Here is a 16,304-nt window from a genome sequence, read left to right as displayed (position 1 = left end):
CTCTTTTTTTTTTTTTTTTGCAAGGTTGCGTTATAAAAATTGGCTCTTACTTTATTGCTCACTAGTTATGAACAACTTTTCATTATTGGTTTTTTGGTTTTTTTTAAGGAGTCTAACCTGGAAATACTTTTTAAACTTACACTAGCAAGCTCAATAAATGACGCACAATAGAATAGCAATGTGTTTTTCTTTTACAGAGGCAAAGGAAATTGTTCTGAAGGCACAGATTCTGGCTGGAGGGAGAGGAAAAGGTATTTTCAATAGTGGATTGAAAGGAGGAGTTCATCTAACTAAAGAGTAAGTCTTTAAAATTGAAAAAGCATAAATAAACATGTTCTGTTGTAATATCCAAGCTGTTTACAAGAGCTATGTGACTGTTTCTTTTAATATCTTTCAATAAACTAACCTTTTTCCTTTGTTTGTAGCCCTAAGATGGTTGAACAGCTTGCTAAACAGATGATTGGGTACAATCTGTCAACAAAGCAAACTCCAAAGGATGGTGTGACAGTTAAAAAGGTAAGATTTTTGTCTCTTGAAAGTTGAGGACTCTGTTCAGCTGCAATTTTGCATCAATATGCTGGGGGGTATGACATAGATTTATTTTTGTAATTCATTTTCCAATACCTGATTGATTGCATCTAGTTGATGAAAGGAAAAAAAAAGTTTCTTTTTCTTTCTTTGTGTGTATGTATTTTGTCTTTCAGTTTCAGCGTACGTAGAGTTGGAAAAATGAATTCAGTTTTGCTACCTGTGTTGAAGGGAATCCTTTGTCATAGCTTCATCCTTCATCAAATGCACACTAAATGCTAGTGTAACTGTATATAGAGTTAACTGTACATGCTTATTGACGTTCTGCATAGACAAGTAATATATATATCACTACCTGTAGTAATACCATTATCCATATTTCATTTATCATCTGCTTTGGGCAGCTGTTATTAAAGGTAGTGGCAAATGACTTTGCATGAGAATGATCTCAATTTGAAAGAATAAACAAAATAAATATCTAAAAGTAAATTCTTCCTAACTTGTTGCAGATACAAAGCAAAATGTGGTCATGGTAGTGATTCATCTAATACGTAGTAATTCATTTGCCTGTGATGGTGCATAGTGCAAGGTGCCAAGATTCACTTCAGCATAAATATATTGCTCTGTATTGGCCTAAATAAGTGAAGCACAGATAGCCCTTCAGCAAGATTCTCCTTTGCCTTAGCAAAATTCTCTAAGTCGGGAAATCTAGCAATCGCCTATCTACTATATATATTTTTCTCTTGCTTTGTTTTACTGAGCAAGGATCTTCATACAGGTATGTAGTCAAGGGCCACACCGTATTTGATGCCAGGAGATAATTTGGCATGAGCTGAAAAGAAATGCAGTTCACTTTTAATATATTGTGAACAGCTTGGTATATTAGCATAGCAGGCGAACACCTGTCTGGGAAGATACAGTCTAATGAGGGCTGGGGGAAGGTGCTCAGGCGGTTCTTCTCTTGGGAAGCAAGGAGGGCAGATTACCATCACTCCTCATAGTTGTTGTTAAAAAGAAATATTAGATATTAAAAAGAAGGAACACTATTACCATTAAGGCATGACTGTCAGAGATCATGATAGTACTATGTATATAAAAAAGGTTATACATTTCCCATATTAAGGCACTCTACTTTGAGAAATTCGTACTGTAAAAGCAGCTTGCTTTTATAAATTTTTTTACTTTATTATTTTACCCTAGTTGACCTACTTTGAATACATCAATACAGAAAATTTCAGTTTTTTATCTGAGTGCAAGTCTGTTAATTCATTTACTTATTCAGTTCTGGAAAAGAAACTTCTAATTTTCTTTGAAATTGATAGAAATGAAAAAAAATATATGGATATTGGGTTTTTTTTAAATGGATTATTCAAAGGATTTAAGTTAAGATGACTTTTGTACCATGTATAGAATAGTTATAGAAGATTTAACTTGTAATTGCTTTCCTCCCCACCCACTTGTTGCGTGTATGAATAAGCAATGGTCAAGAGTAAGCAGCTAGGGCATATGTGAAGTTTAAGGTGAAGCTCGCAGTACTGAACTTTAGATATTTATTTTGGTGGTGCAGGATGCAAGGTATATAGCCTTGATAGACTGTGTATTTGTCCTTTACTATAGAGTTACATGGAAACGTTTCAGGACGCAGCTTGCAAGTATTTTGATATTGATGCATGATAAACCAGTGTGATGCTTTTCACTGGGAGAAGCCGATCATCTGTTGTCCTAGATGTCCATTCTGATTATAAAGTTGGCTTTTAAAAGCCCTAGGCCAATTCATAGCTCATCACACACATATATAACAAGGTAATAATATGTTTTACATTTTTGATGTTGAAATCTTGATTCTCAGTAATTTATGTTAAGAGCATACACTCTGTTTTAAATTAATTATGTAATAATTTGGCCAATACTATGCTAATAATTTCCCCATTGCTTGATAGATAGTGAAGAAAGCATGTTTAAACTTATGCATCTAGGTCATCAAAAGCGCATCTCGCAGAAAAATTAATGTCTTTTAAAAACGTTTATCTTTTCCAAAGTTAGCTCACTCTGGGATCTTCAAAGTAGCTACAGGAGTGGAGGCATTCAGGTTTGGAGTATCAGGACTGCAATGTCAAACCTGAAATTTTAATCAAGAGGCAAGCTACAGTAATGTGATTAAAAGTATGAGTTTAACTCTATCTAAGATGTCATTTAATGCAATAAGTAGGTAGTGGTCAGAAAGTGCTGGACAGACTCTTGGAGCTTGCTAAGGGCGGTGGGGAAGTTGAGAAATAATAGCTGGCATTTTTCTTCTATTTCAAGGCATATGCTCTCTCTGTATGTGAATGTAGGAATACGTGTGTGAACATGGACTCAATGAAAATTGCAGTTCACAAAGAAAATAAAAGAAAAGGCATGTTTTTAGAGTCCATGGTTTTTAAACTTTTTGGTGTTCTGGAAAGTTTGAGTGAACTCATATTTAAAAAAAAATAGATAATAATTGTTTTTCAGAAGGAAAATAAGTCACTTTCTGCAAGGCAAATAATGAGCTGGTGTCAAGTCAGGGAGTGGAAGTCACGTACCTTTTACATGTATTTGTAAGGAAGGAATAAAAGATAGAAATTTTCTACAATTAGAATAATTATGGAGCAGAAAATGGAATTTTCATCTGTCTTTCTCAGCTTGTGCACCTACTGCAGAAATTAAAGCATGTTTGTGCTTCTTTAGATTGATGTTTCTTAAATAGCAGTCTCCTCAGTTCCCTTGTAACTTGGAAGCTGTTTCGTGAGTTTACATAAAATCCTCTTATGGCACCTTGGAATTTGGAGAGCCTGGTTATCTGAGAAGCCAGTCTTCTCTTATCATGACAACCTGAGAATTTGCTACCTGTGTTTTCTCTCCAAGCAATAATAGAATTAACATTTTGAATATTTTATTCAGTATAGAAGAGGTGTTACAGTTACCCTCATGAAATTAGATGCGTGACTTCAACTTTTAGGTAATGATTTGTTTTTAAGAAGGAATGCTTGAAGTTATCAGGAAGTTTTGAAGAAAACTGTTTGTTTTTTTTTTTTTTCCTGAGGACATTTTAAATATAAACGTGATATGGTAAACAGATAATGATGCTTCACATTCTTTATCATAAGCAAAACAGACAAAATATGAGGAAAGTCAACAGTCTGTAGATTTAATTTCTCTGCTCTTAACTGTTCATTAATGTGTTTGCATTAATTTTGTCATGTGAAGGATAGGTAAACTTTAATATTTAAAGACTCCGAACACCAATTTCCCTGTCCTTGCTCTGCATCAAACAGAATGATGAAGGAAAGGAACTGATTTTTGTTAGGAGAAATGAGAGATGTTGCACAGTCAGACAATTTTTACTCTACAGTAAGCTTGCCGACTACAAAATAGTTAGTCTCTCAATAGTTTTGGAAATTAAGACAGAGAAGTATTTAATGATGTTGACATGGTTAATTAGCAGTAGTGAGGACAGTCACTTGGGTTGGAAGTAGCAGCTGAGAAGATACCTGATTTAATGATGTAAGCCCCACCTGCTGTGCTTGCAAATGTATTCTTCAAGACTCGTTGAGTGGATTCCCATCCTAGGTCTGGCCCTGCTCCTGAGCGCTCTGGAAACTGTCTGAACAACTCAGACAAGATGCAGTAGGACCACCTGGTTTTATTTGACCTGTGTCTAAAGCAATTGACTCACACTTTACAGATACGTGGATGCAGGATATGTAAGAAGGTGAAAACATGCATGCAGGTAAAAAGACTAAGAGTAGCAAGTCAAGGATGCTTTCCGTATCTTTGCTTGTTAATTTGACAGATCTTGACAGGTAGCCGAGCTATGTTTCTCAAGTTGGGTTTTAGCATCCCTTTGTAGTAGCCTAAAATAGGCAAATGCTTTTAAGTAGTACAGTAGTTTTCTACATTTTTAGCTGTCTCCTTCACCTTAGTTTTCTTTAGTTTGCTTTTGAACAGTCGCTTATTTGAACTATTCCTTTACATCACCCTGTGTTCCATGAATAAAGCAAGGTAAAAGAAGAAGGAAACAAATTACTATAAAGAAAAGTGCTTCCAAGTCAAAAAGCCCATGAAGAAATAGCATCTTTCCTTCCATTCTGAGTGCAGAGGGCTTTATTTAATTTCTTGTCTCTTACTTTTTTTCCTGTTCTGTTAAGATGTACAGCCTGGCAGAGGGTAAGTACGTTCTTTTCTTATGTACTGCAGAGTAGAATGTCGAAAAAGTGACTTGGGTGAAAGTATAGTGCATCTTTCTTGTTTATCGCCCTTGAAATATGAAAAGCCCATGAATACTCATTTGATGGAACACATCTTGCCAGGCAGGCAGGGTTTTAAGACTGCAGGTGTATGCATTCCTCTTGGATCCAGGGAGTTTGAACTGCTGACTGATAGAATGAGTTTCACCTTACATTTCATTCAGAGCGATAATCCTCATCTGTGGGCATTGTTCAAAACTGTGTGTTTATCAACAGACCACATTAGAAAGACATTGCCACTTAATCCTTTTTAGTTATATTAATCTTAGGGAAGTGATTTTCCTGATTCCTACTACTTCCATTGAAATACAGGAAATAGCAGCTCTGCTGAGGAAGAATGTGATTGATTGTCAGAAGGAGAAGCTGTCGTGCTAATTAAATTGCAGAGGTGGCTGCTCAGCTAACTTCCAGGTTGAAAAGCAAAATTGTAGTGCAGAGCAGAACTTACAGTGTTCACACCTGAGATTATGGCACCTGTTATGATCATAAAGAACAATTAGTAATGATCATATGCAGATTTTTTTTTTTTAAGATGAAGAACATTTGGGTGGACTTTAGTATTCTTGCATCAAAACATAGTTTCATGAGTCCTTTACCCAGTGTAAAGCTACATAATCTCTGAAACAACTTTAATAGCTATTGTTAAACTATTGCAAAAAAATGACTGTTCAGATGAAGAGGAAGATACAGTTATTGTAATACTGAAATGGAAAGGACTTTGGCATATTTTTGGGGAGGAGAAAAAAAAATTGCAACAAAGAATTTATGCAGGCAATTTTCCCCCCAGTTTTAGTGTCAGTGCTTGTAGATTCCCAACATGTAGGATTTGAATCATCTTTTTTGTTGCATGCTGAGCTGTCTGTCAGATATTGATATGAAAGGGCTCTGTAGCTTATAGTAATAAATAGAAATGAGTAGCTCTTTGGAAGAATAAATTTTTCTAGAATGTTTCTAGAATGTGCCAACATCTGAGGGTTATCTGCTCGTCTCTCTAAACTGAAAGTAAAAAGCTGGATGGCAGAATTATCTGGCAAGGCAGGAATTCAGTGCTGAGATTTAAGTGCAGGATGGCCTTCTGTCAGAATTTAAGCCCCAGGCTTTGCTGATGAGGAACAGCGCTCCTGATGCAATGCATCAGAAAGCCGGTGCACCTCTTAATCTACGTGGTTTGCAAGACTGTAGGCCCTTGTGACTCGAGTTTTTCTGGGGCCAGCATGCTAAAGTGCTTGTTGGGAATAAAAAGGTCACATGGGCACAGCAGCAGCTCCGATTCTCTTATTGGGGAAAAAAACCCAGCAATTGGGTGTTCCCAATTTACACTACTTGTTACATGGCCCAGTGAGAACAGCAGCATCAGGGGAGTTTCTTAGGGAGAGGGAATTTCTTGGGGAAAAAAAATCATTGTGTTGTAATACCTAGTAAAAGCAATGAACCAAAGGTTTCTTTTTCATCTGGTTGGAGATGTCCCTGCTCCTTGCAGGGGGATTGGATTAGATGCCCTTTAAAGATCCCTTCCAACCCAAACTATTCTATGATTCTATGATTTTTTAGGATGGTAAGTATCAAACTGCTATGTTTTAAGGCAGTGCAGAAAACGTGAGACGCAAATGTTCTCTACTTGATCACGGCAGAGGGAGATACTGTCCCTCATTGATTCATTTAATTTTTTTAATTGCTTTTTAAGTTGCAAAAGATTTTACGACGTTCACTACTCTTGACACCTCAAGGAAGCAAAGCTATGTCCAGATTAAGTGTCCCCAGCTAGATGGACCAGTCAGAACTGTTGCTGTTTTTCTTTTCTTTTTTTTTTCTTTTTCTTTCTTATATTCATTTTTAGGTGATGGTTGCAGAAGCACTGAATATTTCCAGGGAAACATACTTCGCAATTTTGATGGACAGAGCCTGCAATGGACCTGTTATGGTTGGCAGTCCACAGGGCGGTGTTGACATAGAAGAAGTTGCAGTTACTAGCCCAGAACTTATCTTTAAGGTATTGAAATAATATTTTAGACTAAAAATTTTCCTTGTCAATTATCCAAAATAATACATTTTACCCTCTTTCTCCTTCCATTTTTCATCCTTCCATGTGTGGAGAAAAGACAATAAGAACCATAAAAATAGTGTTTCACAAAATAGGGGATCAGACCTGTCATCGGGTAGATAAACTGAAGTGTGTTCAATATCTGATTTTGTTAGTGTTTGTGTCTCCAACTCAATTTAGAAAAAAAAAACTTAAATCTGGCTGTTATATGTTAAACTTAATATCTGAAATGTTTTATGAGTGAGTTTCACTTTCAGAAAGATAACACAGTTTTTTTCACAAGTGGGTCAGTGCCACTATGGTTATAGTTTCTGTGGTTAATTTTTTTCTAATTGACAGAGTTGTTAATTATTTCTTTGTACCTGGATGAATTTTGCATCTGAAATCCAACTGTTCTAATTGCTTTCCTAATGATGACTACATTTAAGTATTTTTTATGTTGCTATGGCGTGATAATGAGTAGACAAGTTATTCATCTGGGAAAATAATTGATACAATCAAGTATAATTATTCAAAAGAAATGTAAAAATATTTAATGTGCATTTTAAAATTATATAAACTTCGTAGTGTTACTGGGCAGTGACACAATTGCCTTGAAAATATTCCAGAAGATGTCATAAAAATTAACAGACTAAATATTCGTCAACGCCATCTGTACAGTAATTAAAAGTGAAAACTGGTGTCACATTGTCTTGTCAGCATGCCACCCTGAAGAATTATGTATTTTTTGGAAGGACTGTTTCATAGCTGGTGTGGTAATTATAACATACCCTATAGGCAGCTGCTGTAGCCTCAGTCTCGGAGAACTTTGGCAAACAGCCATACTTTAATTACTAATTTGCAAATGTATACTAAGTGTTTTCCTTTTGGAGTTGTAAATCTCCATTTAGATTGAATATTTAGTTGTATTTATGCATGTTTTTGTTACAGGAGGAAATAGATATTTTTGAAGGCATAAAGGATCATCAGGCATTGCAAATGGCAAAAAATTTGGGATTCAAAGGACCTTTGCAACAGCAGGTAACTTGACTCTACTCCCTCAGTTTTCACTGCAGACATTTTAGCCCAGCTATACAATAAATGCTTTCCAAACAGACATGAGGGGCTAAGTGTTCGTTAGGTTGGGACCGTTTTGACATTTTAAATACTAAATTGCATGTATATTAATTGTCGTCAGGCTTTAGCAATTTTAATAAAGCTCTTATTGTTCCAAAGTGGAAGTCCCTGATGTTTGAAGCAATTGAGGAGAGCATGCTGTTACACCAGGGATTCTTTTGATTTCATTCGAATTCCACTAGAACTCAGTGAATTACATGGGTAGAGCTTGTTTTGAAAATTTGGCCCTTAATATGGGGAGAAGTAACAGTGTATCTCTCTGTGTAATTGAAGCTCCCTTTTTTCTTTTTCTTTTTTTTTCCCTCTAGTCTTCAACTCAAGACCAAAAGACTGCCAGCTTGTTGTCTTTTTTCAGTACCTCTTTTCTATATATATGGGAATTCCATATCGTACATAAATATGCAAGATATTTTGCCTTTATGAATCATTTTGCAGGGAAGAGAAAGCTTAATATACTCCTGCCTGTTTTTTTTTTTCCCATAGTATCAAGCTATCATTTTTGTAGAACTCCTTTATTTTAATTCAGCAGTTTTAATTATTTTCTATCCCAACCATGCAATTAACAAATGCATAATCATTAAGTTGATTAACACGCATTTGAAGATTTAGCTGTATATCTAATGAGGAGGGATGATTATGTAAAACCTTTCAACCCTTGAGGAGTTCTGGGGCTTAATAATTAACAGCAATATATGGACTTTTCAACAATACATGTAAATAATGCTGCAGTGAATGCATTTCTTTCCTTGTGCTCTCAACTCAAAGGAATTTACAGAAGCATAGGTACATAGTTTTTATTCAGAAGAATCCTAGTATTTGCTAATACATTCACTATTTTTAGGTTGGAATTCTGTGCTTTGTCTGGAAGAAGCTCAGTGCTTGTAGACCTTGAGAAAGAGAAATGTTGACATTAAGCTGCCTGATTCAGAGAGGCGCTGAGAGATGGAGCAAGCCTTAATAAAAATTAAGCGAGTCTGATGACCTGTTGAAATTACAGCAGTGTACTAGGGCAACAACCGGGTTTCAGGTTGCCCAGAATCAATGCGGGGTTGCACAACTCCCAGGCACCACCATTGATACCTTTGCCCACGTGGTGTTAGGATACTTTGTCAACCAGAGTGCTCCTGCCAAGGAAGCTGCTGCCTTGGTGGGTGCAGATTTATAACCGGTAATTTTTTTTAAAGTCAAAAGCACTGAGAATGCTTCAAGTGATGACGTTAGAGCAGGGCAGACTTCGTAAGCAATGTGTATGCTGCTTCCAAACTTCTTTCGTATGAATGATGTTGTGGGAGAAAGCTGACTTCTGGCTTTTTTATTCTCCTTCAGTTTGCTTATTAGGAGAGGTCCCAAATATTTCTGGCTTGTGTACTTCAGTTAACTGATCAGTAATGAAGGAACAAATTTGAACGGTTCTTTATCAGTGCACTTCTTCGTCTGCAAACTTATTTCAGCTAATAGGTTGTCAGTGTGTAATGAACCGAAGGGAATTTTTTTTCTGCATGTTCGTGTTGCTGCTGTTTAAATTGTTCTATTAATGGAAGAATGTTGTAAGAACAAAATACTTGGAAGCTAGTAGTCAGTCGCAATACTTTCGGCCACAGAACCAGTCACAGAGAGAGATGGTGAGGAAAAATAAGGAACGAGCAAGAGTGTCTTGTAAAGAGTAAACAAGCAAGCTTCTGACATAATTTCTTCAACAAAACATTTCAGACTGATGTAGGACGAAGAAATGTTTGTTTTTTTTTTTTTAAGTCACTAATGTGCACATTCTGCTTTTACTGCTTTATGGTTTCAGACTTTAGACTGGTTAATGTGAATGCAGCTTAGATCTCAGCGTACCGGAGGATGTCATTATGAACTGTTAGGCACTTTTAAAATTAAACTTGTCGTAGTAATTGTGCTGTTTATTTTGTAGAAAATCTCCAGTTTGGGTAGTCTTTAAATGCAGCTTTGCTAAATGTTATGCTGTATCATAATGCTACATTATAGCTATTTTAGATACTAAATAAATATGATCAAGAAAAAAGAAATAACAGTAGTAATTATCTAGCGCTAGTGTGCAATTTAATACATTAAAAATAACCTATAATGGTTTACCTTTGCCTTGAAAACATTAACTTTTATTTTTCTATGTGGTAATTGTAAATCGCTTGATCAAATTTAGGCTGCAGATCAAATTAAGAAGCTGTATAATCTTTTCTTGAAAATTGATGCCACTCAGGTTGAAGTGAATCCCTTTGGTGAAACTCCAGAAGGGCAAGGTAAGAAATTGAAGGAAACAAATGAATGCATTACAATTCTTTATTTATGCAGCTTTGCATTAATTTCATTTTGTAATGTAATTTAAGCAATATTCATAAATATTCCCATGGCAGATCTTACATTTCAATACCTTTTGTTATTTCATCCAAATACTGGTAATATTGGCTTCTACATGTCATGCTTGGTGAGAAACAGCAACATTTTCTGCTCTTTGCTCTTTGAACAAAGTTGATTTTTCTTGGTTTTGTTTTGAGTTGGTTTTGGTTTTAGTTTTTTTGTTAATGCTGCTAGAGTTTCTGAGATGGTGCAGAAAGAAACTTTGTAAACATATGGGTAAGTTAAAATTACAAGTGCACGACTCTACGATCTAGTAGAGCATAGGAGAAATTCTGACTGGAACTGACACTTGGCTACATCGTTTGAGAAGAAAAAAGGTAATTGATCTGCTTCCACCATGAATACAGAGCTAAGACCTGGGTGAGCTTTCACATCATTCTAGTAGTTGGTTTTCCAGCGGAAACCTTCCCTTCAATTTGTCATTTTTGTTCAACTAACTTGGACAAAGATGAAGAGAGGAATAACTAAAGATGGCTTTGGTATATTGAAACAGAGTAGGGTTGCTCCAGGTGGATCATAGTTACCACCTTACTGTTTCATTTGATGGCAGAATATTTTTACCCATGTGTTCATTTCTAATGCCAATATTTTACGGTATTCATGCCCCCTCCCTCTTTATTTCTTGGTATTTTTTTTTTTTATTTAAATGGGTGAAGATGAGAAATTGTGGTGCTTGAGGGGAGCTAGCTGAAACTTCAGTGTCAAAAGCTTCAGACACAAGCACTGGTGACTTTCTAGTAGAGGCCCTACCTACGGTATAATTTTGTGATTTGAGAGAAGTCTTTGACCTTGGGAAGTGCTGGTGGGTGTTTCTTGAGTATCCTTTATTGATGTATGTCAAGAAGGACAATTCCAACTTTCCCCCCGCTTTATAAGATATGCCTTCAGATTAAAATGGAAATCAGAAAATGGGAAGAGAAAGCTTTTACCTATTTTAACAAACATTGGCTATGTGGCTGCTTAATTGCTGTTCTGAAAACTTTTGGAAAAAGATCACTGCTATGTCAATTAAGAACACAAATTCCTCATAGGAGTCAGAACCAATTGAAAGAATTAGCATTTTTTAAATAATTTTTTTATGTGCTCACAGCTAGTTTGTAAAATAAACAACTTTTCACTAAAAAGCCATATTTTTGGCTCAGTTGGTCAGGAATTCAAAAGCCGAATTGTGCCTAGAAACTGTGCAGTCTCTTCCAGTTGTACAACCTTGTTTTTCCCTTTTATTTAACAAACCAGATGAAAAGAATTGGCAGACAATTTTCTACGGCTTAAAAGGAAAATTCTGTTGGTAATGAACTTTGAGAAGCTCCGAAAGATATAAAATAAATCCTGCCCCACCATATTTTGTCATAGAATCACGGAATAGTTAGGGTTGGAAGGGACCTTTGAAGGCCATCGAGTCCAACCCCCCTGCAAGGAGCAGGGACATCTGCAGCCAGATCAGGTTGCTCAGAGCCCCGTCCAACCTGGCCTTGAACGTTTCCAGGGATGGGGCTTCCACCATCTCTCTGGGCAACCTGTTCCAGTGCTTCACCACCCTTGTCACAAAAAAAAAAAAGTCTTTCCTTATGTCCAGTATGAATCTGCTTCCTTCTGTTTTAAAACCATTACCCCTTGTCCTATCACAACTGGCCCTGCTGAAGAGTTTCTCCCCATCTTTCTTGTAGGCCCCCTTTAGGTACTGGAAGGCCGCTATAAGGTCTCCCTGGAGCCTTCTTTTCTCCAGGCTGAACAGCCCCAGCTCTCTCAGCCTGTGCTCACAGGAGAGGTGCTCCAGCCCTCTGATCATTTTTTTGGCCCTCCTCTGGACCTGCTCCAGCAGGTCCATGTCTTTCCTGTGCTGAGGGCTTCAGAGCTGGAAATTTATTAATGCATCTTAAAAGGTGCTGCTCTTTGTTATAAAATAGTCTCTGGGATGCTAACATGCTGTTCTAGAAAGTGACATTTTTAAAACAAATAGAAAAAGGAATATATTTTCTAGTAAAGTCTATGAGGATAATTCAGAGAAAGTGATCGTAATGATCAAATGTGTGTTCAATTTTTTTACATGATGAGCTGATTTCAGGTTAAACTAAGCTGGAAGAACATATTTATTACCTAAATGTATGAATTCTGGTCTGGTAGCAGACCTTTTTCGGATTCCTTTTTGGTTGGGTTTTTTGTGTTCTTGCTACCAGAATCCTTTAGCTCTCTGAACAGAGTTTACCTTGTGAAAATTATTCCCACCAAATGCTTTAACTCTTCTTGTATCAGAATCTTTGGCAGCACTGTGTGCTCAGATTTCCGTCTCATTTGAAGTACTATAATAATGTGCATGGTGAATCAATAGTTTCTGCGTTGTAAACCTCACTCAGCTTAATAAATGTAAGTGAAATTCTTAGCAACTAACTCTAGCTCCATTGGTTCTTACGCAGTTTGTGAAATGGGTACTAGGGGAGAAAAACAAAAAGCCCTGCTGTTGACCAGTGTGGTTCTGTTGTAGGCTGTATTTTAAATGGAAATGGAAAATTTGCCTTCAGAACCCAGTAGACTATTGTTTTTCCCCACCATTTAAACAGGTCTATTTACCTTATTAAAACTAGTTGAGAATGAAGTGAGGACATTTTAATTTTGTGTGGCACAGTGAAGTTAGAGCAGAACAATGAAATAGGGCCTTGTAAAATGAATGGTCTGGATTTTTCAAGTTCTAGCAACGTGCAACACATGACACTTGTGACCTTTTGAAGATGAATGGGACCTTTAAAATAGGTGCAACAAAAACTGCTGGAACTTTTCTGCGGATTATGATGTTCACTTCAAAAGAAATTCACTGGTATGTTTGTCTGCTATGACTGATGCACTCACCAGGGTTATTTTGTGGGTTCAACAGTACTGATACTACGAAAACATAATTTCCTTCCTGAAAACTTCTTGAAATCATTTTTTTAGTAGAATAAACACCAAGGTACTGTAAAACTATAGGGCAGTCTGGAAGGTACCCAGTAGTCCTTATGCTCAGTCAGATGTGAAAAACTGGGACATCTATGACGATTGACTTCTGTCAGGCAGAAAAATGAACTTGAGGTGAGCTCTGTGCCAGAACTGGGCTATTCTGGTGTTCGCACTTACTGGTTCAGAGTAAAGGACAAAATCCGCAATTTGGTACCTACATCATCTCAGCCACGTAATCCTGCTAGGAAGAACTTTAAGTGTGTCTTGGGTATCAGTGAGCAGACACTGTAGATGCGTATGGACATGTAGACGCGTATGGACACTGAGAAGGAATTGAGGAGGGTGGAGACAGCGCTGTCAGATAACGGAGTAGGGCTGTCATTGAGGGACTGAAGACACATTTGGGTGGGTACCAACAAAGGGGAAATTGGTAAACAAGTAGGGGCAAGTGAAGGACAAGACAGTTAGGAATGAGAGGAATCAAAACTGGTGGTCCTAAATGGTCCTAAAGGACCATGGTGGTACTAATTTTGCACCCTGACTGGAGTACTATGAGGTGACACTGGAAAAAATGAACTGATTTGGATAAGTTGCGAACTTAGGTTTTCTGGAACAGCTGTGCATATTTAGTGAGGAGGAATTAATTTGAGGGATGGTAGGAGATTTTGTTGGAGCTTTTTCCCCATGTATCTCGCATCCAGAAAGCTGAGGAGCAGAAACAGAGTGGGGTTCAAGCTGTGAAAGACATCTTACTCGCAGACGTACACAGGAGTCTTCCTGTGCTTATTTCTTTTTTGCTAGCAGTTTCTCCATCTGAAATGTCTTAAAGAAGAACAAATGGAAGAATATTTTAGTAGCTTAATGTGGTTATTTCTAATGATAAAATATAAGTCTCTGTATGGAGACCATTATTCCCATCAAAGAAATGGTGAAGATGGATTTATTTCTCGCTGTGTTTTGTGTTTTTCACTTGTGTGAATTTCCATTAGAAAATACATTGTCATATGTATCTCCTTTTGCTTAATTTTGTAGCAAATTCTTTGTTAACACTGTTGGGTCAGAAGCCTGTAACTGCCAATTTCTTTGGGGTTTTTTGTTTTGTTTACTCTCAGTTTAAGCTGTTGAATTGGCAGATGACAAAAATCCTACCCTGCTAGCAAAAACAACAGAAGTACTCCATGAATATAAGTGTTGGAGCTTTCTTTGGTGTTTGTTTAGAAGAAAAATTCATTTGTATAATCTATCATGCATGTAACAATGGGGTTTGATGGTGAAAAAGGTTTGATAAATATTAATAGGTGTTTTCTCCGCTACTTTATACAGCACAGCCTTTGTTAAAGATGAATTTTCTGTAGGCATGAGATTCTGTTAATGTGACATTGAGGATGTTCATGTTGTAGGTAAACAGAGCTCTGAAACTGCAGTTTCACTCTAGCTTTAAGTTGTTTTAGCAGTTTAAGGAACTGAAACTTGAAGAAGAAAATGGTACAGGTCTTAGGTTCATTGTTTTAAAAAAATAAAGTGGCTGTAGTACAGTAGAAGCACATTATGAACTCCAGACAATTCTCTTTTTGGCAGATTCCCACATGATGGTTGACCAGGTAAGATTCAAACTCCTCCAAGAGGGATTTATGATACGCAAACACTTATGAGTAGTTTTCTGAAACTACAGTCACTGAAACTAAATTTCATCCTGTTTTAATTTAATCTAATATTGGCACAATTAGAATGTATTTAAAAAAACCACGAAAACCCCAGCAACGTGAGAAAACCAAAACAAGAAAACCCAGTGCAAAACAGGATGTAAAACTGAGACTCTCCTATTTGTGTAAATGTTTTGTTTGCTGTTTGCATAGATATTTTCTCCTAAGTTAAGCAATTGTATATTAAAAAAGATGAGAGAGAGGTATTTGTCCACCAAAAAAGATCGCATGATTAATTATTTTAATTGATGAGGATCTATATCAAAGACGAAAAATTGTCATTTTAATGGTAAGCGGCCTGTAGTTGCAGAGACATGTACAATGCTTATGAGCAGGTACTTACGTATCATGTGTGTGTTTCAATGCCAATATAAATCAAAATATAGCAGAAAGAAAAACTGTTAGATTTTTCTGGGTGCAGCATTTAAAGGCACTTAAATCTGACTGGTTTGCTTTGAGAAATCAATTATACTTTAGTCAGTAATTATAATCTGGATATAGTACAGTTCAAATTACTTAAATAGTGAAATAAGTACGTAGCTTTCCATTGACTTAGAACATTTTAGTCTAATGAGGTGTTTGCCTGTCCAAACCCATAGAAGTAATGAGTCAGTAAATAGGCAAATAACCAGTTCGCTCTACATGAATTTCTTTTACTGTTGGTTTTTAAGTGAATACTATGTCTACTGGCTAGTCTTTGGTATATACTATTTAATATAGTCAGGTTTATCTACTTTTTAATTTGTTTTTACAACCATAGCAAATATTGACATTGATGAGAAGTTTTGTATTTACTTTTAAAATATTCTTTATTTAAAAGTAATCTTTCGATCACTTTTAACATACATTGGCTTAAAGTTGTTTTAATTTATGTCTTTAGGGAAATAATATGTGTGTAGCTAATAACATTATAAATGAAAAATATGGCTGAGGAAGACATTTTGTGTTGCTCAGCTATAAATGATTGCCTGTTACCAGGCATTGCTTTGGATTGCTAAACTGTAACCTGTTACATCTGTCGTAATTCAAAATATGAAATGAAATTACTGCAGATCACCTGTCCAAATCATAAAAACTGCCTTCATAACTTCTGGGAAATTTGTTGAAAGCCAACACAGAAGGTCATCCCATGACAAAGGCACGTGACTCTGTAGCGTGGAGATGCTTGTGGTACCTTTTTCTAAATAGGATTTAAGGAAAACTTCCCTCTTTACTGGACTCAGTGGTAGAACTTCAGCTGATTGTATGCTGGAAGCAGCATCAGTCCCTGAGCAACCTTGTCCTCTCCCTGCTGTAGCAGTCATAATATTTCAGAAGCTCTCACTAGCTATAATCTCT

General features: G+C 36.5%; 1 protein-coding gene across 1 annotated transcript in view; it reads left to right on the top strand.

Annotated features, from left to right (window-relative positions):
• Nucleotides 1–16,304, top strand: part of SUCLG2 (succinate-CoA ligase GDP-forming subunit beta) — a 123,664-nt gene that overhangs the window by 52,942 nt on the left and 54,418 nt on the right. The window contains exons 3-7 of the mRNA XM_086755751.1: nt 198–297; nt 426–516; nt 6,634–6,786; nt 7,768–7,857; nt 10,118–10,214. Coding sequence (XP_086611877.1) covers nt 198–297; nt 426–516; nt 6,634–6,786; nt 7,768–7,857; nt 10,118–10,214 — 531 coding nt within the window. The remainder of the gene's footprint in view (nt 1–197; nt 298–425; nt 517–6,633; nt 6,787–7,767; nt 7,858–10,117; nt 10,215–16,304) is intronic.

The sequence above is a fragment of the Chlamydotis macqueenii genome, chromosome 10 (assembly GCF_036417535.1).
Source record: "Chlamydotis macqueenii isolate bChlMac1 chromosome 10, bChlMac1.mat, whole genome shotgun sequence".
In the NCBI taxonomy this organism is placed as follows: domain Eukaryota; kingdom Metazoa; phylum Chordata; class Aves; order Otidiformes; family Otididae; genus Chlamydotis; species Chlamydotis macqueenii.
This window is presented reverse-complemented; position numbering and strand designations above follow the sequence as displayed.